This window comes from Ricinus communis, chromosome 10, assembly GCF_019578655.1.
Source record: "Ricinus communis isolate WT05 ecotype wild-type chromosome 10, ASM1957865v1, whole genome shotgun sequence".
NCBI lineage: Eukaryota > Viridiplantae > Streptophyta > Magnoliopsida > Malpighiales > Euphorbiaceae > Ricinus > Ricinus communis.
The window spans coordinates 12,891,293-12,918,078 of record NC_063265.1 but is presented as its reverse complement, the minus strand read 5'-3'; the positions used below and the strand labels follow the sequence as shown (position 1 = coordinate 12,918,078).

At 32.5% G+C, this 26,786-nt stretch overlaps 3 protein-coding genes and 1 pseudogene across 4 annotated transcripts; 1 reads left to right on the top strand and 3 right to left on the bottom strand.

Annotated features, from left to right (window-relative positions):
- Nucleotides 1–1,402: 1,402 nt before the first annotated feature.
- Nucleotides 1,403–2,782, bottom strand: LOC8269821 (nicotianamine synthase). Its single transcript, XM_002512464.4, has one exon. The coding sequence runs from the start codon at nucleotides 2,672–2,674 to the stop codon at nucleotides 1,712–1,714; it is 963 nt and encodes a 320-aa protein (XP_002512510.1). The 5' UTR covers nucleotides 2,675–2,782; the 3' UTR covers nucleotides 1,403–1,711.
- Nucleotides 2,783–8,190: 5,408 nt separating this feature from the next.
- On the bottom strand, nucleotides 8,191–10,186 carry LOC8269820. Its single transcript, XM_002512463.4, has 3 exons — nucleotides 10,089–10,186; nucleotides 9,842–9,974; nucleotides 8,191–9,163 (listed from the first exon to the last, which is right to left on the bottom strand). The coding sequence occupies exons 2-3, from the start codon at nucleotides 9,915–9,917 to the stop codon at nucleotides 8,445–8,447; spliced, it is 795 nt and encodes a 264-aa protein (XP_002512509.1). The 5' UTR covers nucleotides 9,918–9,974; nucleotides 10,089–10,186; the 3' UTR covers nucleotides 8,191–8,444.
- Nucleotides 10,187–11,515: 1,329 nt separating this feature from the next.
- LOC8269819 lies at nucleotides 11,516–13,321 on the bottom strand (annotated as a pseudogene).
- Nucleotides 13,322–15,970: 2,649 nt separating this feature from the next.
- Nucleotides 15,971–26,370, top strand: LOC8269818 (lon protease homolog 1, mitochondrial). 2 transcript variants are annotated; one of them, XR_007214291.1, is made up of 21 exons: nucleotides 15,971–16,409; nucleotides 17,051–17,116; nucleotides 17,419–17,610; nucleotides 17,720–17,785; nucleotides 17,915–17,956; nucleotides 18,086–18,208; nucleotides 20,735–20,833; nucleotides 21,006–21,071; nucleotides 21,159–21,245; nucleotides 21,427–21,466; nucleotides 21,706–21,877; nucleotides 22,387–22,511; nucleotides 22,685–22,815; nucleotides 22,921–23,025; nucleotides 23,179–23,292; nucleotides 23,505–23,672; nucleotides 23,855–23,956; nucleotides 24,243–24,464; nucleotides 24,729–25,247; nucleotides 25,631–25,998; nucleotides 26,105–26,370. XR_007214291.1 is itself a non-coding variant. In XM_048369692.1 (20 exons), the coding sequence occupies exons 1-20, from the start codon at nucleotides 16,098–16,100 to the stop codon at nucleotides 25,814–25,816; spliced, it is 2,937 nt and encodes a 978-aa protein (XP_048225649.1). In that variant the 5' UTR covers nucleotides 15,971–16,097; the 3' UTR covers nucleotides 25,817–26,370. The 2 variants fall into 2 exon arrangements, 1 of the variants encoding a protein (XP_048225649.1); XM_048369692.1 differs by having other exon boundaries at nucleotides 25,631–26,370.
- The last annotated feature ends 416 nt before the right edge of the window (nucleotides 26,371–26,786 follow it).

Sequence of the window (26,786 nt, the reverse complement as noted above, 5' to 3'; positions counted from 1 at the left end):
CACTAATTGTAATTGAAATATAATGAGATTGTAGAAAAATCAATCGTAACAGATAGCGAAAGGCTTCCCTCCTGCTGCTGCTGCTGCTGCTGCCCTTTTAGCTTGAACAAGCTGTTCTGAGTTAAATTCGTATTGAAATGGGGAATGATTGGGTCATCCAATGCACAGATTGAGAAGCAGAAGCAATATAATCTTTTGCTTTACTATTCAATTAATAATTCAGGTATGGCTTTTAATTGTCAGATTTAAGCGATTAACAAGGTGCAAATTGAGTCATAATAGTGCTTTGATATTTTCAAATTTGAAAGATGCTGACGTTCTTTTTAAGTACCAGGTGTGTTCTTGTCATCATATATAAGAACTAGGATCTTAATGCATAGTAGTTCTGTTTTATTATCATTATTATTATTTTTCATCGAGACGATCATGAACTCCTCAACAACATCTATTGCTTTTCACATTTCTCATACTAATATAGATAAATAGTTCGATGGAGCATTCAAATTTTAGGCAGAAACCAAAAGAAGCAAAAGATAGGGAAATGAAGGCATAGATAAAAAAGATTGTTAAGGAACTGTCAATATACCTATAAATTGATCACTTATGGACAAATCTGAGACTTGCTTTCCCTTTTAGCTGATAAGATATATGATGGCCTACATGTTATGTAACGATATTGTTTACAGGTCTAATCCAACAAGAAAAAGAGTCTCATTCGACCGGTTTTTCTTTCCCTATTGCATTATCATTTTCTTGCCATGATCATAAAGTTCCAACCCCATTACCCCACCTCATATATCAAACAAAAAGACATTTATTCGAAGATGATCATCAAAAACAGAAAGAAGAAGGAAAAAAGAAAAAAAAAAGGAAGGAATAAGATAAAAGAAGAGGCATTATGTATTATCAGCCAAACAATATTTACAACCCCACATGTGCATGGACGTCATCATAATCAGACTTTGAATGTTAGATTTTTATTTTTTGGTTTTGGTTTTTGAACGAAGTCAATACATTAATTGCTAGCTAGTGCTAATGCACAGGCAGGATTGATTTCATAAATAGGACATACGCTTCTTGTTAAGCAAACGTAAGCCAATACTGAAGGGCGATGCTACTCTTGCATTAATTCTTTACTGCTATATATATGCAGCATCCACATGGTATACTGTTATTGGTCTCACATTTATCATTGTGTCAGATTGTCATCTTGTAAAGCAGTCAGAATACTTCAGATCAGGTATATGTATATCAGATTGTGTTAAGTAATAACAGAGATGCATATAAGAGTATAATTCCTATGCACGAAATTTGTTGAATTTTCTACACGCAAAAGATGATACACTTGAACAAATTAACATGCTATATGACAATATGCATCCAAATATTGAAACAAATATCATTGAAGAAAGTAAAATTAATAGAAACATAATATTCCACTGCACAAACAAATTAGAAGATTTTTTTTTTTAAACACATCTGCCTGAGATGGAGATGTTTATTCATCGAAAATTAAATATAGTAAAGACACGAATTGGGAGAAAATTACAATCTATAGATGATAGTTTGTTTATGTAATAAAATAGCAGATGATATGTTAGACATTCATCATTAACATACAAGATGCAATTTGAAGATCCAATTTCCATGCGGATGATCTAAGAGACCGTATCAAGGGGAAGAGAGAAAGAGAAGGGGAAAGAGAATGAGTTTATGAGAGTTGGTCCTCAATGGCCAATTCCTCAATCATGTTTCCATGGTTGAGGGGATTGAAGGCTTGGATCTCAGAGCACTTGCTTGGCAGTATTATGTTATTGGGGACAAAAACTTGCTGATCAATTGACTGTATAGGAAGCTGATGTTTCTGTGCGATGACAACTGAGTTGATCACCTCATCAGTAGGATGAAACACAGAAAGAACCTCGAACCCTCGGAGATCACAAGGATCGACCACTGGGTAGAGAAAAGCCCTAGCACCATGAGCACTCCTTAGCATTAAAATAGCTCCAGGAGCCATGTACTTGGCCAAATGATCAATGACCCTAATCTTCTCCTCCTTGTCCATTCCAACTAGAGCTGCCAAGAAAACCACATCAAACTCTTGCAATCCATTTTCGACATTCATTATATCAGTTGTGTGAAAGAACATTCGCTTGGACAGGTCAGGATGGGAGGAGACCAAGCGAAGCGCATTAAGATTGGCTGATGGGTCAATATCAAAGTTATGGAAAGAGGTTGTGGTAAGGTGGTTGGAGGCTAGCACAATCGAAGTGAGGGGCAGAGGGCCAGAACCCACAAAGGCAATTTGGCTAGGAGCATGAGGGTAATGCTGCCTGAGGATAGTGAACTCGAGGTGGCTAAGCTTGAGGTAGTTTGAATAGTAAGGAAATATATTCAGATGGTCAAGAGGGTTATCAAAGGAACCTAAGATTGTGGAAAAATGAGTCTCTAAATGACCTTCAGCTTCTCCACATAATCTAATGAGCTTGGACCTCATTTCTTGGATTTTCTTGCAAAGCTTGTTAACATCAATAGGGTTCGGTGGCATGCACGTGAGAACAAGGTTTGTGAAAAGCATGTCGACATCTTTGGAAGGTTTGAGACTCTCAAGGCTTGAGATTTGATGATACAAGTCGCAGACTTTCTGTATCAAGAGTTCTTCTTGGCAGCCCATGTCGACACTATGAGGTTATTTGCTAAGCAAAGGCTGTTCTTGGAAGATTAGAAAACTCACTCCAAGGACCTTTCAAAAGATACAGTAAGGTATTACTCTCTTCACATCTAGGAAGGAGCCCTCCAATGAGGTCATTATTTATGGGCATTTCTGGGCCCACCCCAGAGAAGATTTGCATCTTTTATATATTTATTTTTCTCTTTAAAAAAATATTAAAATAGATCTGACGAATAATTTTAATAACAATCGATGATCTTAATAGTTGTTTGTATTTAAATAATTTTACATTTATAGATTTAATACTCATTCATTTTCATCAATAGCCAAATATTTAGAACTAGAATAAGATATCAATTAGTCTTCATTAATAATGGAGACAGTATGAGAAGTTTAAAAAAGCTTATTCTTTGTCTCATGGAGAACTAGGGTTTATATTATATATGGACCACAGTCACACTATACAAGTAGAAGATGATTTTCCTTGGGAGATGTGATCAAACTCACGATCCCAATGTCGAGGCATTTATGTTTCAGCATCAAAATCATAAAAAAGATCAATTGCCAATATGGCATTAAAAGTTCATCCTCTCTTGTTGTCTTCTTGTTAACATTAGTGGTACTGAATTGAAGCAGTTAGTTGCAGACCTGAGACTTCAGAATCTGAAGTGCATTTGAGTGAAACTACTAAGAGAAAAATGAACACACCTTTTCTTTTCTCTGGAATATTTCCTGTTATATTGTGGTGGATTGGTGCAACTTTGCAAGTCTAGTCATAATTAATACTGTTAATTTTTGCTTACCAATATATATATATGTAAAATATATTATCTATTCCTTTAATGTAGAGGTAAAAGTATGGATTTAAATTAGATAAAAAATTTCTACTAATACTGGAGTATCACGCATCATTGAAACTCATACGAATAATTTAAATTTTTTTCGTATTAGTCATGCAATAAATTTATTTATTTATTTTTACTTTGAGTTGCACAAATACAATAGGGTAAGCTCGTCATAAGTCTCTCCAAATTTTGAAGTTAATTATAGTAATAATACTAAACTTAGAATTTGATTTAATTTACTCAATAAATTTTAACTTATTTGTTTTGAATCATCTTATCTCAATTTTAATGGAATTACGTGATGATAATAACAAAAATAAAATAAAATGAAATGTAATAAGACTCTTATTCTAATATTTTCACACCCTTGATTCTTTCAACTGATGAATGATTTCACACTACTCTAAAATGTTTTCTTACTACTAGATTTTGGATGGTTACTTGTAGAACCTAACAAAGTAATAGTATTTTGCAATAGTTAGCTCATAAAGATATTTTAAATCAATCAATGATGGTTGAGGTAAACCCTAGTTTTTAATTCTAGACTAAGTCTTCTTTTCCTTCAAGGAACTTCTCTATATTGATGTTAACAAGTAGCATCTCTCAGTTCACATTATAGCTATGTCATTTCGTTTTCCTAATCAAAATTGATCGTCTTATCTTACATTAAAGACAAAAAAATTGGGTCCACCCCATAGTAAAACTTCACCTTAATTCACAAAGGTTTGTTAATTCTTTTTGAACAATACCAAAGATTGTTAATTAAGATTATTTTTTCATCCTTTTGATGTATTATACTTTCTCATTAATTAAGTGTAGCTAAATTAATACTAAAATAATTTCTATAAATGTGTTGTCTTGAGTTTCAACTCCGTTTGGAGCTAACAAAAAGTATTAGACTTTCCTTATTATAATCCAAGAATTACCATATGTCTTTTGGGATTAGAGATTAAATACAGGAAAACAAAGTGTGTTCTTTCAATCATGTAATACCAAATGTCTTTATCCAGTGATTTAATTACTAGTTATAAGATTTTACCAAAACTTTTCTTGTAAGAAAAACAAGAGGATGTTGACTCCATGTTCATGTTTTGTGCACGCAATTTCCATACTAGCTATTAGATCGAGTGATTATATAGTATGTGATCACACTATATTCCACATTAATTAAGAGTTAAGAGAACCTGAGTTTTATAGGATTCAATACCATCTCTTCACTTTTAGAACCCTTTTCTTATAAAGGATAAAACCGTGAGGCTACAAGGTGAAGGAACAAACAATATTTCAAGAGCGGGTCACGATCTAGTTTATGGATTGGTCAATATGAGTACGGGTTTTTTCATATGTGCTCAAAAGAAGATATATATGAAGTAAGCAAGTTATTTTTCATATCTACTTATGCAATCACCAGCTTGTCTCAATTTAGCAAGTTAATAGCAATTAATATTAGTAGTTGAGTTTTGCAACAATAATTAATATTGAAGGTCCGGCTGTGTCACTTTGATTTTTGAGGGTCCAGAGATGTTAGATTATTTTTGTTAGATGCCATATAAAATGAGTTAAGACATGCAACAGAAAAGATGTTTTTGGCATCATTAATTTAGGGCACTAAATAATAGTTTATTTATTTATTTTTAATTTTCGACTCTTGATTCTTCAATTATGTAAACAGACATAATGTGTCCTTTACAGCAATTGGATGGCCAATTTCGATGACTATTATGTTGACATTTCATGCCATTTTGTTTTCTTGTTTAAATATAATAATACTCTCTTTATCTCTTTAGATAAGAAAGAAAGTGGTCTTTCATTGCTTTTTTCCTTGTTTTTATTGATATCCTCTCTTCCTTTTAAATTCAATGGTGAATACAAGAGATTCAGCAATCTCTTTCAGGAAGTGATGGCTATCAATTCATTGCTTTTAAAAGTTTTCTGCTTTTGACTTCCATTTTTGAACCAATCAATTTTGTGCACTTTTAGAACAAATTGCATAATGAAAATTTTCCAAACCCTTCACTTCTTATATCTAGAAAAACAGGAAAAATATTAACTTCACAAGTCAATTACAATTCTCTTTCTCTGATTAAACGGGTTCTTAATGATAAATTCACAACTTCTTTTAACAAGCAAGCACTTGATAAGAATTTAAGGATGCAAAGGCTAGCAGATAATTCATAACACTCGCTGCTAAATCAAAGTAGTTTGCTGATACAATTCCTTTTTGATTTTCATATCGAAATGTATGATTTTTTTTTATGATAAAATATTTTTTAATTTTATTTTAAATATAGGTCAAATAGAAAAATTTATATTTATATTTATGTCTAAGATTTGATTAAATGATATATTTATTTATTTTACCAAATCATTCGCTAATTGGGTCAATGCGACGAGAATTATAAGAATTTGTTAAGTGTGCAATCTGCTGAAAATTATTAATCTAATAGTTTCTCCATGTCCCATCTTCTGTTTTCATCTCCCACTTTGTTCCAAGATCTTCTATATATTTTCAAAAAAAAAAAAATGTTGAAGCTTGGCCATTGATTGAGAGAAGTCATGTTCGTACATATTATGTAGACACTATGACACATTTGAAGTGGCTTTGCTTTATTTATATGATTCTTTTATAGCCAATTTGGCCACTTTCACCACCACCACCAACAACAGGCACCTACGCGACTACTCGACGTTGAAGTTGGGATCATCTTTTCAACAAAGTGTGTAGGGTTTGATTTGCTCTATCATCTTAATGAATCAAAATATTAGATTTGGCCATCTTTTTATTAAATGGGTCATATATAACACCATGAAATCTTCATTGATACATTAAACAAAACTGAATTATAAAAATTATGAATCAGGATTTAAGAACTTGATCGAGTATTTTCTTGTAGTGGTGCTTGAACCTTTGTTTTAATACTTCATTAAGAATTTATGTAATCATTCTTGAACATCACTATATTATAATCACTCCTATAGTTTCATAAGCAAGGAATCATCATTAAATTCTTTGGTTTAGTATTATTATTCTTTGATAGGTATAGCATATATTGGAGGCGTGCCCTCATGCCATGATAGGGAACTAATGATATATAGCATTAGCATTCAAAATTTTAAGTTTATTTAATTAAAAAGCAATAGAGGGAAATCTAAAGCAACTAAAGAAAAACAACAACAACAAGTGCGGCAACGGCATGTTGGTTGGCTGTGAGCGAAGTCAAATAAATTGTGGCAACCACACGACGCCATGTGCCAAACTGCAAAGATTCTGACTGTGATGGGCGGACGGATGGATGGTGAAGCTTGTTGTTCTGTGTTCTAGTCTATGCTGCTGCCAACATCCACTGTGTGTGTGGTACCTGCCACTTGGGTTGTCTGCCTTCTCCCCATTTCAATCAATTTCTTGTTTGTTTGCAGAAGGTAGACCTTTCGACTTTGCTTCTATTTTTCTTCCTTTCTTGTCTTTCCTTCTTTCTCTTAAAACACACACAAAATAAGTTTGTGTTAGTTCCTTTAGCGTGCAGACCATTAATTATCATTCTGGTGTGGTGTGGTTGTATTTATTCCAACGGATACTATTCTCCTGTCGTGCTATACTGCTATGAGTTATGAGGCTTTAGTTTAAGGTACCATTATACAGTATATTTAGATATTTCTATGTTTTTCTTCTTCTTTTGTTTTTTTTTTTTTCCAAGTAATTGACTCCCACTGGAATTTAGATCACTCCATGCTAACTTTTACTTGCTAAAAACTAAAATATTGGGTATGCAACAGTAATTTATCACCCGTAAAAATCTTACTCGGCACCCGGCACACTCTAAACACAAAAAAATCAATATATTTTGATATGCAGAAAAAAGTTATGTGCTTAGTCATGAAGTTAATAAAGGAAGGGCCATATTATTATAAAGGAAAAGTTAGAAACTTAGGTCTAATACTAATAATTAACTTGTAACTCTTCGAGATTTCTTGTATTTGTGAAAAACAAGTTTAGTGTCCTTGCATTTTAGTATTTGATAGCCACAACATGTCTTCATAAAGTTGGAATGCATATTTGGAAAGTTTTGATAAAGTTGGAAAGTGGCTTCAATTTTTGCTAACTTTGAAACTTTAATTTTCTATTTTAATCTATTAAATATCCGAACTCTATTTTTATAACATTTACAACACATTTAATTTTTAATTTTTAATTTATTAGTGATATTTAATCATTTAAAATGTATATATTAAATAGAGTCGTATGTTAAAATGTATTTAATATTATAAAAATAAATAAATTACTACGACTAATAAAGTTTTTAAATATATTTGGCATTTTAGTTTTCCTATTGTTTATTAGTATACCATATGATTTATAGATTCAATTATTCAATAACTAAATAGCTATCATGGAAAAGCATTAAAATAAAAAAGAAAATCAGAAAAAGAAGATTTATGTGGCAATATAGTCCAACAAACTCCAAAGGTAAGGGATATTGAAGTCCTAAAACAGTGAGAAGAGACTCTCTTAAGTTCTTATGTAGCAGCACATGGAGGGCATTCTTATATTCTCACAAAGCACAACTTCAGACTTCCAAATATATACAACTCACAAAGGTAAGGTGTATGTAAAACTACCACAAACATTCTCCTGTACGGGACATGGAATTGTCCAAAACCAGTTTCATATGAGGCTGATACGAATCCCAATATATTCATAGCCCCATGAAGAGATCAGATTGATGTGTCAGGGGAATACAGGAATAAAGTGATGATGCTTACCTGGATAAATTCCCAAATAAAATACATTTAACACAAGTATTTATAACAATGCTGCTGTCACTCTGTATTTATACACTATTTTCTACTGTCACTGAACTATAGCTCTCGCAATGTTGCACCTACAAAGAATGAAACCGATTGGGATAAGCCACTCAAGACCTAAAATATTACCGAAATTCAGAATTGTCATACGATTCAGAGCTTTCATAAGGTGGAGCTTCATAGACATTGGAGTCTTCAGAAGCCTCAGAGTTCGTATATTCAGAAGATTCGTATACAGGGGAATCCTCAGAAACTACGACTTTTTCATAATTTTCATGAACTTCGCTATCTCCTGCTTGGAAAACTTGAAGCAAGTAATGTACTCCATTAACCACATCATATACCATCAGCCCTATCCTGCCTCCTACCCAACTGCCCAAATGACTTCCAACAAGATAGCCAAAGCGTCCAAGCCTTGCCTCACCAAGAAACCCTCCAGCATAGGCACCACCCAAAGTTCCAGTGCCCCTTAAAAATCCTTCTGTTATGGTACCCCCATAATAAAGAGCTTCAAAGAAGTCCCAGCCGGATGATATAATAGGACCTATAATACGTTTTGCTTGTCGGGTTGCCAACTTTGCAGCTTTTGCCCCTTCTTTCTGTGCTTGTTTTGCTGCATCTTTAGCAGCCATTCCCTGTCCCAACGCATCAAGCAATGCACGCTCAATTGCAAGATTCCTCGCACTCTCAACATGAGCAGACCGGATGTTGTAGAAATAAAGTTTCACACCCTCCTTCACTGTGCATGCCAGGGTTCCGGTGCTCATGTCAAAGCAATTAAAGATGGTAAACTTCCCACTCTGGGATGAAGAATCTTCCCCAACTAGTTGCCTACATTTATCAGCTGTAGACAGCAGCAGGCAGGAATATAAGCTATCAGTAGAGCAAAACAAAACCAGAGCACATCTGGTTCTGATTTTCTTCTAAAATCCACCAGTAGAAAACAACGTTTTACATGCAAATGAACAAAACTCACTGAAAATTCACGCAAGTTAGATATCAAGAATAGATAAGGGTTCAAATCAGCTATATTGTTATCAAAATCTCAGATTAAATCATCTAAATTCATATGTGAGCAGACCAAAAAGATTGACGATGTGGAAAAAGATCAAACATAAGAAATATGAAAGTTTTGATGCACCTTTATTTTTCAGTTATGTTTTGGTTTTAGTCTTTTTTTTTTTTTTTCCTTCTATCAAGGTTAATTCCTGCATTAATCAATCAGATGGTGATTTTTTTTTCTTTCTTTTTAATTACATCACCCAGATTAGAAACTATATAGCATTATTATTCGAAACACTGAATTCCAATACTCAATTTTGCAACATACATGTCGATTCAAATCAAAACACAAAGCTTCGGTGGATAATAAAATTCAAAACCTCCATATACACAAAACAAGACTCACTAACTAACTAAATAAATTCTAACAATCGCTTAATCACTAGAAAACTTGAAAAGAAATGTAGCTTACAATTGGATCCCAGAAAAATTCTAAATAAAGGGCGAAAAATAGACATACCAGTGATACTAAGAGCGACGATTCCAATCATGAAGATTAGAAGTTGAACCCGCTTCTTTTGGAAATCGAAATCCATACTGCCTTCGTATTTGGCCAATAATTCTTCACTGAAATTTGGGATTTGGGTATGCGACTAAAAATGAATGAACTAATTAAATTGATGAAAGTTAAAAAATAAATGAAGCCATGTGCCTGAAATTCCAAAACGAAGAAAATTCCTTGCTTTGAATCGACATTAATGACTAACCAGCGCTGAATAATGACTTTGCCCACCATTCAAAACGCACCGTTTCACCTCCTTGGTGTGCGGTCTCCGAAGTCCGAACTACTGGAACCCTGTCGTTTTTAGTTTTATTATTACAATTTTTGTCTTGATATCTGCTTTGTTATCCCTTTTCCTTTCTGGTAAAAAGCATATTTAGGACCTCAAACTTTTGCGTATGTTGTTAATTAGACCCCTGAACTTTATTTTAATTTAACTGGATCTTTCAACTTTCAATCTTATTAATTAAGTCCCCTTTGTAACGGACTTCTAACCCTGGTAAAAATATATGTTTTAAGCCCTTGAAATTTATTCTTTTGCCTATTAAACTTTAAACTTTATAGTTTATGTATTAAGCCCCAATGATCCCTTGATTTTTAATTTTTATTTTTGAATGAAGTCTTACTTTATTTTCTTTTTATTTTCATTCTTGAAAGATTTCATATAAATTTTTGCTAATGTGATTAGATAATTATTCTTTCTCATATCCTCAAATTTAATCATGACATTTTCATTATACAATTGTTTATAATAAATTTAACTATTAAATATATGTCATCCATTGTTAGTTCCATATTCATTTAATATCATTATTGTAAGTTTTAAAGTTCACGCTTTTATACCATCATCTACCATCATATTCATAAAAGCAATATTGACAGATGGTCTCTTGAGAAAAAAATCAAACAAGAGAAACCCAATTTGAAATGGCAAGGAAACAACAAATGTACTTTATTTCCCGTGCATTGAGATTGAAAAACTAGGAAAAGAGAAAATAATAGCTAATATGTAAACATGAATTTGTTGTCATATATAGCCATGATGATTAGTATTAAACCATTTTTCTTTCTAAAAGATAATTCCAAATATTATAACACCTTAAATGTAAGTTTGAAACAGAAACAATTCTAGAGAGAACATAACAATTTGGTGGATAATTCCTTCTCCTTTTGAAATGTCAATCATATCCAGTCAAATAAGTAACTACTAATGAAATAAAGAAGAAACTTTAGGTAATCACATCATTCGACTTCTTTGCAATGCAAGTGCAAATACATACTTTGACTTCAATTTGACAATGTTGCATTTGGAAGAACCAATAGTTTGCCATAATCAAGAATTTGACATGCAATTTTGCATTGTAATCTTCACAAAATCAGAATACTCAACCAAAAGTTAGATATATCTACCTGTATAAGCAAAGGTTGACAATATTCAACAACTTGCTAAGCACCAGCAGTTCCTTTTGACAAGTACCATCCTACAGCAGTTAGCAGGATCCAAGATGATCCATACACATCAGCTCCATATCTGCACGGGTTAAGCAGTCAGGTATAAGTTTCCATGTGAAAGTCCATTTAGCTTCTTCAGTGCTAGCACTCTAATATCTAACAATGATAACAACCCCTTGTTCAGTTACAAAGTTTAAGAGCGGACTGCAACATTATATAGATGTCCTTCTATGTCTGGAATAAAGCCTTTCTCCATCATTTCCTTTGTAACAATCTCATACGTTGTTCAGTTTGGAACCAAGCCCTTCTCCAACATCTCATTAAGAAGCCTATTTGCATCTTCAAGTTTATCTTTCTTATAGAACCCTTTTATCAACACATTATATGTGGCAACATTTGCTAGTCTCCCTACTTTCTCCATTTGTGACCTTAAATTTAATGTTGCCTGAGATTTCCTTCCTTGGAATAGCCATCTATCATGGTATTGTATGTCAACTGACTCGGTTTCAATCCTTTTCTGCACATTTCGTCCAAGAGTCTTAAGGTCTTTTTCATTTCCCCTTTGTTGCATAATGAATCCATCAATATGTTATATGTAATGAGATCAGCTTTCAAATGCTTAGTATCCATTTCACTTACACGATTCCTGGCTCCTTCTAAATCTCCCTTTCTACATAAACCAACAATTAAGCAGTTGTATGTTGAAACATCAGGGTATACCCCTTTGCCTAACATTATTCTATATAATGCAAACGCATCCTCCATATTTTCATCCTTACAGTAAGCATCGATCAATATATTGTAGGTAGTAACATTAGGAGTTATTCTTTGTTTTGGCATATCCTCAAATAATTCACCCGCTTGCTTTACCATCTTATTCTTGCAAAACCCATTTAGAAGAGCATTATGAGTAATGATATTTGGCTCCAAGCACGAATTAACCATTTGATCCCGCAAAGTAGTAGCCTCGTTAACCTTCCCATTATTACATAACCCATTAATTAATGAATTGTATGTAACCACATTAGGTTTTACACCTTGCCTATTCATTTCCGCAAACACCTTCATTGCAACTGATACATTTTTATCGTTACAAAATCCATCAATCAAAATATTAAATGTGACCTCATTCGGGCAGATCCCATCTGCCTTCATCTCCTTCAAAATTGCATCAGCTTTATACATCTTCCCAATTACCCATTTTGCAATAGCCATTAATAAGAGTATTATAAGTAATCACATTTGCTGATACCCCCTCGCACTTTCATATCCTCAATAATATCACCAGCCTTATTCAATTTTCCTACTTTACACAACCCATTAATCACAATATTAAAACTAATCAAAGTAGGTTCATCTTTTAATCATCTCCTTACACACAAATTCCATATCCCCAATTTCACCCACCTTAACCAAACCACTCATCAATGGATTACAAGAAGTAACAGACAACTTAAGCCCATAATCACTAGCTCTCTTAAATGCCTCAAATCCTAAACGGGTTTTTAAATTCTTTGCATCAGCCCATACCAGTATATCAACAATAATAGAATTAGCACAAAAGGAATCCCCACTAACTGAAATTGCATGAAAAATAAAAGAAACTGGATAATTCTTATCATTATGAACACAATTATCCAAAAAAGATCTGATCTTTGAATACTTTTTAGCATATGCAAGCGAGTGCAACATTCTGAAAGTAAGTTCTAAAGAGTGTGAAAGTTTAAGCTCCTTTTGGGACCATGTAAAATACCTAAGAGTAAGGTCTGAGTCTGCTCCTGAGGTGAGTAATTGATGAAGGAGAGCAATAGGGTTTGTACTCTTGAGATGGGTTTTGAGCTCTGACCAATATTGCTTCGCTATGAGGTCTATAACGTCTGGGATATTTACACATGATGAATTGAATCTACTAAAGGGTTGTTTGTTTCTCGGGAAAATGAATGTGTAAAATAGTTTACCCTGGAAAATATGGAGTTTCAGATACATCAACATAGTTTCCTCTCAAATATGTTTAATTTGTATTAGTTTCTTCATATAAAAAGGATGGCTTCTTTATTTGCAATGATTTTTCTTCCCCTCTCTTCGTTTCTGGTTCTGCAGTCATTCTTCTGAAACATAGCAGAAAGTTGGATTTACCAATTGCCCTTTTTAATTTATTTTTTACCCAAATTAACTTAAAAGTAAAATATCAATAATTAATTGATTTTTATTAGTGAAAGTAAGACTAGTAGTAAGAGTATATTTGGTTAGAACTAGAAAATATTAATAGTTGAGAGTTTAGCATTTAAGATTTTGCTTGGCGGAAATTTTTAAAATATCTTAGAGTTTTATAGACTTTAATAGTTCTAAAATTGTGAATAAAAAATAATAATTAAGAATTAATATTTTCATATACTTCTAATCATTTAATTCAATTATTTACTTACTTTCAATGGATGAATTTTCAAGTTTAACTAACTCATTTTTAAAATATAAATAAATATTAAATAAGTGGATGCATAAGAAACATAAAAAAAAAAAGGATTCAGGAAGCCTTTCATTTGTCTATCATTATAGATAATACTATCCGTATTTTCTATGGAATTCGAACCTAAACTTATGATTCATTAATTATTTCATGGTATTATTAATATTCCGGATATAAACAGAGTAACGACCTCATAGATAAATATTAGTTCTAAAAAACTAAGTTAAAATGCTAAAACATTAAAATTAAAATCATCAAAAAATATTTCACAGGTATTAAAAAAGAAGAAATGTGCAATTAGCACATAAATCCATTTTTTATAAGAATTTGAATTGAAAGGATGTGCATAGATATCTTTTTAGGTATCATTAGTAATTCGAGGATCCATGCACAGCTTTTTCTTGAGTCAACAAAAAGATTTGTTACTAAATACATTTACAATAATGAAGAAAATAAAAAATTTGATAAAACAAACTAAAATATAATTTATTTTATTTCGATTATAAATATAAAAAAGTCATTTAGTAATAGCAATATTGATGTTGTTAATAATAATTCAAAAATTCTTTACGACATATCCTCCATGTCATAAGCATATGTATTTTACAAATTATTACAAATTCAAATTATTAACTTATACAAGTTAAGATCTATCCTTCAATATTAAAGACTTTTATTAAAGAATAAAATAAATGATTATTTTAGAGTCCAAGAGCTATTTGATTTTCAATTAAAAGAAAAAAATGTTAGAGATTCTATAATTAATCAATGGAAAAACTGGCTAAGGAGTCATTATCAATATAAATACGATTTATCTTAGATTAGAAGGTCTAGATTAATACCAGAAAAATGGCGAAATAGAATCAATCAGTACCAACACCCTATAGTTCAAAACAAAAAATTAAACAAATGAAATTTATATGAAAAGGACCAATTAATTCATTATGATAAAAATAATTTTGAGGCAGACTCATTACCGAATTAAAAAGATAATTTTAAAAAACACTATAAATATAATCTTTTATCATATAAATCTATTAATTATGAAAATAAAAAGGACTCGTATATTTATGATCATCAATTATAAATAAATAATAAATAAAAGATTTCTTATAATTACAACATAAATAAAAGTAATTTTTTTGACATGTTAGAAGGTATTCCTATCAATAATTATCTAGCGAAAGATGATATTATCGATATAGAGAAAAGCCCAAATAGAAAATATTTGGATTGAAAAATTATTAATTTTTGTCTTAGAGAGAAGGTCGAGATTGAATCCTGGATCGATATCAGAAGCGAACATAAAGACTACTAAGTATCAAATAATTGATAAAATTGATAAAAAAATTTCATTACAATTCACCAAGATCAAAAAATATTAAAACGATATTTATATTTTCAATTAAGATGGAATGGTTCATTAAATCAAAAAATAATCAATAATATTAAAATATATTGTCTCCTGTTTAAACTGACAATCTTATATTCAAAGGCAAAAAATAAGTCTGAATATTTTGATGATTCATAAGGATTTAACTCTTACAGAATTAATAAAAAGAAGAATATTTATTATCAAATCCATTCGTCTATAGGTAAAAAATGATGAACAATTTCTTTTGCATCAAACCATAAGTATCTTATTAATCCATAAGAACAAGCAACAAATAAATTAACAATACAGAAATAAGATTGATTCTATTTATATTGAAAGACAATAAGGCATAATTGAAAATAAAGATAAAAATTGTTATAATTTTTTACTTGTTTTCAAAAATATTTTATCTCCGAATCGTAGAGAATTAAAAAATGATATAATTTGATAATAACTAATCATGTCAAATTTAAATTTGTATCAAATTGTTATAAATGTCATTACATAATTATTATATTACAACCAATTATAAATTTCTTCAATTTCATGAATAAACTTTCATGCCACAAGTTAATTAAAGCTTATTAACAAAATTTAGTTATTTATTTTTTTGGAAGTTAGATTAAAAGTTTTACTTTTGTTTCTTTAGTTAAGGGATTAAGGAAAGTCTAATCAATCAATTTAGCATAAGTAAAACTCCAAATACACAGTTACTCAAAATAAAGAAAAGGACAAATTGGTCCAACAAAATAAGAACGCACACGCAAAGAATTGAAAGAAAAGGGTTTATGAAGGGCTTTTCCTCTTAACAGAACCCCTTCTACAACATTCTCCACCTCCTTCAATGGCACCACTTCTTCAAAACTAACCCAATCATTTTCCAATTGTGCCCTTCATCATCAATTCCACCTCCAAACACTATGTTAAAGCTCCTTTCTTCTTCTGCTTCTCGCCATTTTCACAACCACCTAACAACCTCTCCTCATCTCCGACTCACCACCACCGCCACCACCGAGTCTTCTCCTTTACTCAAAGCACTGAATTCAATCACCAGTTTAACTCGGAGAAAAAACCCTAGTTCTTATCAACAGGCTTTCTTTTGCTCCAATTCTGGAGATGGGCCTGGTGAATTGGTCGAGATTGAATTGAAGAGCGCAGATTCCGTCAATGATGCTGCTGATGCTAGCAATGCTATTGTGCCTACTAGTCCTCGTCCTGAGGATTATCTCACGGTTGGTGCTATAAAGCTTCCCTCTTTTTAAGCTTTTGTCTTGCTCTTTGGTATTGATATACTTCTTTTTATGCTCTCATAATCCTGTAATCGATTTTTTTTTTTTTAATGGTATTGGAATATTAAACAGAGTTAACTATCAATCATAGTCATTTCGACTGAAAATGTGGTTCAATTATGATATACTAAAGTTAGTTTCTTCCTTACTTTTCTGCTAGTCACATAATGTTATCTTATTTGATTTACTGACACTGAAGTATAAGCTAATTTTGGTGAAATTAAAGTCCTATTTAGATTGTAGAATACGTTGAGCTTATTAGTTTAGCAAAGAAACGAAGTAAAAAAAAAAGTGAGCCTTTCAATAGTGCCTAACGTATTTAAATGATTTTGTAGTTGTCCCTGGTATAAATTATTTGACACATATATAAAATTTTGCTCTACATCCTTCTGGTGCATTTGGAATTGGAATACTTGCAGATATCACTGATTAGAAAGTTTATCTTTGTAGGTTTAATTAGTATTTTCACTTTTGCCATTTTCTTCAGATTTCTGTTTAGTGATCTCTAATTGCAACCTGATGATTTTTTTTTGAGACTGATTTAGATTTGTCTATTATTACAATAATCTTTCATGATTCGACAGGTATTGGCGTTACCCTTGCCGCATAGACCTTTGTTCCCTGGTTTCTACATGCCTATTTACATCAAGGTATAGCCAGCTTTGTCTTATTTTCATTGGTTATGAAGATCACACAGAACTTTAACTAGAGTTGGCATATTACTCTATTGTCAGAGCGCAGGCCTAATTACTGCTTCAAGTTGGGATCATGGCTATAATCCTCTAGGCATGCAACTTGTAAAATTACAATAGCTGGCATAGTTGCATAGAAATTTGATAAACATGCTCTTTGAAGCTCAACTGTAGTTGGGAGGATGTCATTTCATTGGTGAATCAAACTTTAAGCTAGCATAAAATTGGTGTTTACTGATGTATTGTTATTTTAATTTCAGGATCCTAAATTATTGGCAGCTTTACAAGAAAGTCGGAAAAGGCAAGCCCCATATGCTGGTGCCTTTCTTGTTAAAGATGAGCCTGGGACTGATCCCAGCGTAGTAACTGGTTCTGAGTCAGAGAAAAACATATATGAACTTAAGGGAAAAGATTTGCTTAATCGGCTTCATGAAGTTGGCACACTTGCTCAGGTGTGCATTTTGTTTTCTTGCATTTCCTTAGTAAAATGATCTTTAGAATGAAGCAATATCGAGAAAAGTGTAAAAGTGCTGACGCCATATCTATGGTTTGTGATACCAGATCTCGAGCATCCAAGGAGACCAGGTCATCCTTATTGGTCATAGGCGACTTCGAATAACAGAGATGGTGAGTATGGATTAACTCGTCATTTCTTGCCAGTACAAGGTCTTTTAAGTTTATGATATTGTGATTCTTTTTCTCCTTGGTTTTAGCTATGAAGTTCTTCGTGCTGACATAACTATGGCTTCTGCACAGGTTAGCGAGGAACCCCTTACCGTTAAAGTTGATCATCTTAAAGTATGTCTTTTGTCTATTATTTACGTTTAAACTTTAATCGTTGCTTCTTATGTAGAAGCACATGATCTATCTCTAGAAGAGAGATTTTTGTACCCTTCCAATCATGGACCTGCCTTTCTCACTTTATAGGAAAAACCATTTAATAAGGATGACGATGTCATAAAGGCGACATCCTTCGAGGTTATTTCAACTCTAAGGGAGGTTCTTAAAACAAGTTCCCTTTGGAGAGATCACGTTCAAACATATACTCAGGTGTGTGCCTTTCAAAGATTTCCAAGATTTTAATTCTTTTCTTTATTAGTTTTATTAGTGCTCTTGAAAAGCTTGTCTTTACTCGCACTTTGTTAGTTTTTATGGTGCGCTTGTATTTCAAAGTTTTCATTTAGGACTACCTTCATGCTATTGTCTTGTTTATAAATTTATGGTCAGTCATGTAAATCAATCTTGCCTTGCAATAATTTCATGCTTTCAAGTCCCTAACTGTCACTCTCAATTTGTTGTTTTTTTTTTTTTTTTTTTGCTGCTTTCTAAAATTCTAAACAACGGTTTCCCAATCTTAGTTATATAGTTCAAGTTAAAAGTTCAGTTACTGAGGAAGAAGAAAGAGGCAGTTACTGAGGAAGAAGAAAGAGGCAGGGTAGATGATGATGCCATCACCTTGGTGTATCGTCTCGTTTGTATATAGAACAAGAAAGTTGTACAAGTGTCTTAGACATCTTTCCACATATCTTTTTGACCCTTTATGTTTACTAGTTTTTACTCACGGGCATTGCACGTGAATATTAATAATTGAACTCGTTTGTAATAAAAAATAAAATAATTACTAAATTTAGAATAATAAATACTATTAATGTAAAATTGCATAATTCTTAAATTATAAATGGTTCATCTAAATTTTATTTTTGAAAACTAATTAAACCATTTATATCCATGAACACATTAGTTGAGTTAATTTTTAAATTTTTAAATAATTGAACTCAATATTCTCATAATTCAAATTAATTTTATACTAACAATAATAATTTGTCATTAATAAGTTGATACTTTAGTAACAATAATAATTTGTCATTAATAATTACATGCGATGATATGTACTATAGGATAATCCTATCACACTTAATATGTAAGTAGAAATAGTTCATATGATGTTATTTCATAATAAAAATACACATAAATCGAATGAATTTTCATTTGTAAAAGCTTTTCTTTTTATATATATATTTAGTCCACTTGATACAAATTCAATGGACAAATTTAAAGAATTTCTATTGATGAAATTCATTATTAGCATTCAATATAATCTAAATACTTTTATGATTTTATCTATTTTAAGTAAAGTTTATGATTGAGTCAACGTTCTAAAATATTGACTCAATTTCTTTATTTTTAGACAAAATAAATATAAATGTTTATGTAAACTTTTAACGTTATTTAAGTATATTCTCAAACTTTGGATTGATCATATAACTTCTTCAATAGTCAATATCTACATATTTGTTCAATTTAGAAAACTTAAAGCTTTTGATGTTAGCCAAAATATAATTTTATTGGTATTTTATCAGATAGATTTAGTACTGATTTTATTTCTCTTAAATACTTTAGTTTTTCATTCAATAAATGTCAATGATTCAATTTTTAATGATATGAAAAGTCTATCTAGTTTATAAAAAAATGTGGATTTATCACATAATTACTTTACCGGTTCTATCTTAATTATAATTTTTTATAAAATAACTTATATTCTATATTTGTATCTGCAACTATTCTTGATACCTAGATTCTATATTTATAAATTAAATTACAGTTGAGACTGATTATTTAATATTATTTAAGTAGCTAGACTTCTAGGCAATTAGTTTCTATTTAAATATTTTTTCTAATCCATTAAATTAAAATAAAAAAACTTTTCTTTTATCTAATAGTAGTTAGACTTGTAAATGATAAAATAATTATTAAATCTAGATTGAATGAATATAGAGATTTTATATAGTTTTATAAGATAGAATCTAAATCCACTCCAATGACCAATTGAACATGTCTAATATTTATTATACTATAAACCTTAAATAATTTAATATTTATAATTTTTGTTTTCCTTTTAAGAACAAAAACCTTAGATTTTTTCCTAATTCTGAAATCAAATTTCTTTTGCTATTAGTTTGTGCATATTACTTTTGTTTTTCTTCATTTATTTCCCTTCTGCACACACACATATGTAGGTACGTGTTTGCTTTTTTACATTTAAGTAAATTTAGTGTTCAACATATTAAATTTAGTATTTAATTTTTCTGTTATTTTTTTCTTTTTCTAATTCTAGTTACTTTTGTTTTTAATATTGTAGTATCCTATTTCTATATGAATATTATTCTAATACTACTTATATATTATCTCTTTTATTAAATTAGTAAAAGCAATCTTTATAATCTTGTAGTATCCTATCTTTATATAAATTTTATCCTTATACTACTATTATCTATTATCTTTTCTATTAAATTATATTAAATTAGTAAAAGACTAAATTGGTCAATCTTAACAATAATAATTATAAGGCTTTTCGGTAAATTTATCCATCCTCCCCCCTCTTCACACTTTTATATATGTTATGATGTACGTGGTCAATTAAGTATTGCAGGTTTAATGATAGTACAGCGATAATCCTTATGACCGGAATAAGAGTTTCATGTATATCTTGATATTTTAATGACACAACTGATTGATTGATCAATAGGCTTTCATTTTCTTTCCAAGTAATTTTTTATTCCCTCTTGATGACTGCAGCATATAGGTGAATTCAATTTTCCAAGGTTGGCTGATTTTGGTGCTGCAATATCTGGTGCGAACAAATTGCAATGCCAGGAAGTAATTGAAGAGTTGGATGTAAGTAGCAGCAGACATGTGTCGAAGAGCTCACTTTATAATCTTGATAAAATTTGAAATGTTTTTGGTTAATATTTTGATTGGGCGAAAGATGTGGACCTTCATTAATGGAAAATCCACTTAACGCCTTATGTCTGTGAGACTTTTTATAACTATATATTGGGTAGCTCAGGTATATAAACGTTTGAAGCTTACACTAGAGCTGGTGAAGAAAGAAGTGGAAATCAGTAAGATTCAGGTACACTACTCATAATTTTTCTAGGCACGTGTGTCTTATCATTGTCGGTTTCTGTTCATGCTGTTTAACTTTCTGGGATCCATATAGGAATCAATTGCAAAAGCAATTGAAGAAAAGATAAGTGGTGAGCAGCGCCGTTATTTGTTGAATGAACAGCTTAAGGCCATAAAGAAGGTATTTGGTCCACTTTTTTGCTTTGACCTGCATGTGTTTGTATATTATTTGTCTATCCTTTCTGTTATTGATCTTTACCTATCATAGTCAGTTTGCAGCTTGTCTCATTGGTAAGAAGCAGATAAATTATGTTTTAAGTTATTTTCATGGGACTTACCTATTATTATCTTTGTTGATACAGGAACTGGGATTAGAAACAGATGATAAAACTGCTCTCTCTGGTTAGTTCTTCTCTCAACTCCCTTTCTCCCTCTTCCAAACCCACCTTGAAGAAATTCTTCAGGATTGTATTTTACTACAAATGTATGTATATTGACGCTTGTCATAATGGTACAAGGTCTGATATAGTATTGCATTTTTCTCCTAGTTTAGTTCTGCTTTTGGCTTTACCTTAAGATGGATCAAAGTATTTATTCTGGATTGTAATTTATAGTTTAAATGTTTTATTCCTGGGCTGCAGCAAAGTTTAGGGAAAGGCTTGAACCAAACAAGGAGAAAATTCCGGCACATGTTTTGCAAGTAATAGAAGAAGAGCTTACAAAACTGCAGCTTTTAGAGGCCAGTTCAAGTGAATTTAATGTTACTCGTAATTATCTGGATTGGCTGACTGCATTACCTTGGGGTAATTATAGGTTTGTTTCTCCTTTTGCTGCATATTCATGAATGTCTCCTAGAGATTTAATATTAAGTATTGCCTTGTTGATATTTTACAAGTCACATTGATGGACATACACCTCGTTCTTGGAGTTTGGGAAATGAACCTATTAGCTGATTAAGTGGCTTAATATTTAGGAGGAAAAGGCATCCCCTATTTGAGTTTCTATTATAGCAATTATGTTGATAATATAAATTCTATCAATCTGTATTATACTAGCACACTTAGATATCAAATTATGTAAGAAGGCAATTTCATTTTCTGAACTTTATAATTTTTGTTTCTTACTAAAGTGATGTCAAGCTAGTACCTATTCTCAATTGTTTTCAAGTACTATCAATTGTGTCTTATAGTTTTGTTTTTTCTGTACAAACTATTTCGTTGGGAAGGTGTACCTTGGACTATTGGTTTTGGAAAACTCCATCGTGGAATTTATATAGAACATTAGACTTGTCTCATTTACTTTTTTTCTAATTCCAAATGCAGCGATGAGAATTTTGATGTTCTTCGGGCACAAAAGATTCTCGATGAGGACCATTATGGATTAACTGATGTTAAGGAAAGGATATTGGAGTTTATAGCTGTTGGAAAACTAAGAGGAACTTCACAAGGTTGGTTTACGTTTTCTTTCTTTTAGGTTTATAGTCCAAATCTAAATAAGATATCCATTAATGTTTTCTTTGCCATCTAATTATTCTATTCCACTTATCACTGATAATTCTGCTAGTTAGACTATTAGAGCAGCACTAATATACATTACTCATTTCTTTCAAACACATATCAGGAAAAATCATTTGTCTCTCTGGTCCGCCTGGAGTGGGCAAAACTAGCATCGGCCGTTCAATAGCACGTGCTTTGAATCGAAAGTTCTTCCGGTTCTCAGTAGGAGGGTTATCTGATGTTGCTGAAATTAAGGTAGTTGAAAGTTCTCTAGATAAAATGATCGCGTCTATAAGTGTTGACCATAAAGTGTCATGACCTATAGAATTTGCAGCTCATCTGACTTGAGATTACATTTAGGGGCATCGTCGAACCTATATTGGTGCAATGCCAGGAAAGATGGTGCAGTGTCTGAAAAATGTGGGAACTGCTAACCCTCTTGTTTTGATTGATGAGATTGACAAGGTACTATGTTTTACTTACTTTTGATTTCCGTGTCCTCTTTTGCATCTCTCCTGACAATGTTTTCCACTGGTGGACCACAATGATTAGATCCTTTTGATTTCTAAACTGAAGTACTAGCTTACGTAATCTATATATTTTTGTGAATAATGACAGTTGGGAAGAGGACATGCTGGTGATCCAGCTAGTGCTTTGTTGGAGCTTCTTGATCCAGAGCAAAATGCTAATTTTCTGGACCACTATCTTGATGTTCCAATTGACTTATCAAAGGTTAGTTAATGCAGTGATTGTCATATCATGTCATGTCAAAATTGGCTTTACTTGCATCCTAAGTGTCCTTGGAACTTTTAATTTGTGCCATAGATGTATGAAGAACTCTGTACATTTTACAAGTTAAACATATGTTGCTGTTAAATGCATATCTTTCTGTATGTCATTTTCTAAGTTTTTTACCTTTTCATCCTGTGAATTTCTTATTGCAGGTTCTGTTTGTATGCACAGCAAATGTCGTGGACATGATACCTGGGCCTCTCTTGGACAGAATGGAGGTGATTGCTATTGCTGGGTATATTACTGATGAGAAAATGCACATTGCTAGAGATTATTTGGAGAAGTCTACACGTGAAGCATGTGGCATCAAGCCTGAAGAGGTGAGTATGCTTACTGGAAGTAAATTCATCGTAGTAGCACTAAGATACTACAGGGGTTGTAAGATCTTTGTTGACTTAAAAACCTTATTATTTTAAAAAATTTAGGATGCATGCGCACTCTGCCGCTGCTAGAATTTGCTCGATGCATCATTACTTACAGAATTTATTCTAATATTTTTCAGGTTGAAGTGACTGATACTGCTCTTCTTGCCCTCATAGAGAATTACTGCCGAGAAGCAGGGGTACGGAATCTTCAAAAGCAAATAGAGAAGATATATCGGAAGGTATGTGTAAGACATTGGTTTCGACACTTTCCTACTCCCCTACGTAATAGAAAAGGAAATTCTCCAAAACTATTCATCCAATATATATTGGGTTCAAACATTATATCTCGACCCTATTTTTTCTTCCTAAGAGTATGTACGTGGTACTTGGGGATGCATCTAGCTGAAGCCTGCTTGAACAGTCATTACTTGCATTAGACACGTGACTGTATACAGAAGCATACCTGAATAATCAAATGTCTATAGTGCCTTGCTGCTTAAATTGCCGTTTTATCCTACCTGCCAGATTGCACTGAAACTTGTACGTCAAGTGGAGACAAGTGAATCTGCAGTTTCTGGAGGAGAACCAAAAGAAATAAAGGTAGAGTGTAATGAATCTTCTTCAGAATCAGTAGAGGGGAGCAGTAATGAACAGAATAATAAGACCTCTGAAGAATCTGAGGTTCTGGTGGCAGAGCAGCCATCTGACCAGATTCAAAGTCCTGTAGAGCAAGCTGCTGATTCAAAGGTATGCTAAAAGTTATTTGCTGCTAGAAATCTCTGTATCAGTTATAAGGCTGAGCAAAAATGCAACCATGCTAATATTATTATGAAAATTAGGACTTTCCTCCGGGACACATTAAGATGGTGTCTTCTAAAATGTGAACGGATAAGAATTCTTTTCCCTCTAGATTCTGCTTTCTAATAGCTTTGCAGCTAAGAAAATTTCTTCATTTTATTGCTTTTTGAATTCCAGTCACCTTTTGAATTTCTTTTTGTTTAATGATGACAGGAAGCAACTGAATCTGACAAAATCAAGGAAAGTGAAGTAACTAAGGCGGTTGAGAAGGTTTTGGTTGATTCATCCAATCTAGCTGATTTTGTTGGCAAGCCTGTTTTCCATGCTGAGCGCATCTATGAACAGACTCCAGTTGGTGTTGTAATGGGTCTTGCATGGACAGCAATGGGGGGTTCCACCTTGTATATAGAGACCACTCAGGTAGAACAAGGAGAGGGGAAGGGGGCTCTTCATCTTACCGGTCAACTTGGAGAAGTTATGAAAGAAAGTGCCCAAATAGCTCACACTGTTTCAAGAGCAATATTGACAGAGAAGGAGCCAGATAACCCCTTCTTTGCCAATTCGAAGCTTCATCTCCATGTTCCTGCAGGAGCGACCCCTAAGGATGGGCCAAGTGCTGGTTGCACCATGATCACATCCTTGCTTTCCCTTGCCATGAAGAAACCTGTGAGGAAAGATCTGGCGATGACTGGGGAAGTGACACTGACTGGGAAAATACTTCCCATTGGCGGGGTATGTTTGATAAACATGAATTCTTTTCTTGCCTGCTAACGTTTACTGGTTCCCAAACCTAAACATCTTATTCTAGTAGCAGAACCATCAGAATACACATGCATGCTCACTTGATTTCCCTCGGATAGAATTGTTTTATTTTTTCTGTTGCTTTCATAGATGTGTGAGGCTTGTTATGTGGTATTAGTTATGATAGTAGTAGTAGTGGCATTTCTAGCATACATAAATTCTTTGAAATTCCTCGATTAAGTATACAGACTTTTGGTCATATATCTTTAATATGTTGTAATTCAGAACCATTTCTTCTTCTACTTTATAACAAGTCTTATGTTATCACCTCAGAATAGGTGTATTAACAAGTTCAGTTTATGTGAATAAATCAGGTCAAGGAGAAAACAATAGCAGCGAGGAGGAGTGAGGTGAAGACCATTATTTTCCCATCAGCAAACAGAAGGGATTATGATGAGCTTGCACCTAATGTGAAAGAAGGCCTAGATGTCCACTTTGTAGATCACTATAGTCAGATATTAGATTTGGCCTTTGGATATGACCAGAATGGGGAAAAATAGACCCTCGTTACGCACTCCATTCTTGAGATGCTTATTTTTCAGGGTCCATCAATGAAATCCAATTTGTTCTCTGTGACCCTTTCCTGGAACTAAATCCAGTTTTATACCATGAATACATTTTTCATGCGGATACTCTCAGAAAAGAAATATAGCTGAGATCTGTTCCTTCACATGGGTGGAAGGTGATTTGCCATTGCTTTATGTCACTTATTTAGTTGATTTTGCAACCAGAACCACCATTTGTAATAAGTATAGTTTTTTTTTTTCTTTTCCTTTTTTGGCTGACAGGGTAAGTTTGTACTTTAACGGCTCTAGCATGCCATATAGGGGGATAATGCTGCCTTAGTTTCTGTTCAGGAATCGGGATACACATCTAAGATAATCCTGTCGGCAATTCTAGTCTTTCGTGATGCTATTTGGTGCTTCAATGTATGATTGTAGAAATGATGAACTTTGGAGATTTTTTTTGGAGAAAGACGAGAGACAAATCATTGGCAATGCCTTGCTTTTTCAAAAGGAAGGAGATATTTTTATGAGCAATTGCCTTTTTATCATTTCCTAGTTGCCATGCAAAACCAGTATCAGCTTGCAAATTCGCTGTAGTTCTTGAGCGCACGCGTTGCATCAGAAATTCAGGATCAAAAGCAAAAGAGGATCCATTACAATTATTATTTTTGAAGAGAAAAAAAAAAAAAAAGAAAGAAGGAATTTTGTCCAAATCCAAATCCAACTCTTAAGATCTATGAAGAAGTCTCGAAGCCTTGAGTGCCACCTGACAGGTGCACTTTCTGCTTGAGGATCTGATTCTTTTTCTCATAGACTGACACTACTCTCTCTCCAGATAGCCTTAACAAGTATGGCTATCATTGGTCAATAACAAGTGGGTTGGTGTCAGTTTTATTCATTGATTTTTTTTTTTTTTATTTATGAAAATCTCCTTTCTCACTGAAAAAGAATTGAGCCCCACAAG

Bases quoted from the DNA above. Each gene is read 5' to 3' on its own strand.
- LOC8269821 (XM_002512464.4), bottom strand. From the start codon at position 2,674: ATGGGCTGCCAAGAAGAACTCTTGATACAGAAAGTCTGCGACTTGTAT.
- LOC8269820 (XM_002512463.4), bottom strand. From the start codon at position 9,917: ATGGATTTCGATTTCCAAAAGAAGCGGGTTCAACTTCTAATCTTCATG. The intron at 9,164-9,841 runs GTATGTCTATTT...TGCTGTCTACAG, and splicing joins CGTCGCTCTTAGTATCACTG to CTGATAAATGTAGGCAACTA.
- LOC8269818 (XM_048369692.1), top strand. From the start codon at position 16,098: ATGTTAAAGCTCCTTTCTTCTTCTGCTTCTCGCCATTTTCACAACCAC. The intron at 17,786-17,914 runs GTGAGTATGGAT...GCTTCTGCACAG, and splicing joins GACTTCGAATAACAGAGATG to GTTAGCGAGGAACCCCTTAC. The intron at 23,957-24,242 runs GTATGTGTAAGA...CCTACCTGCCAG, and splicing joins TAGAGAAGATATATCGGAAG to ATTGCACTGAAACTTGTACG.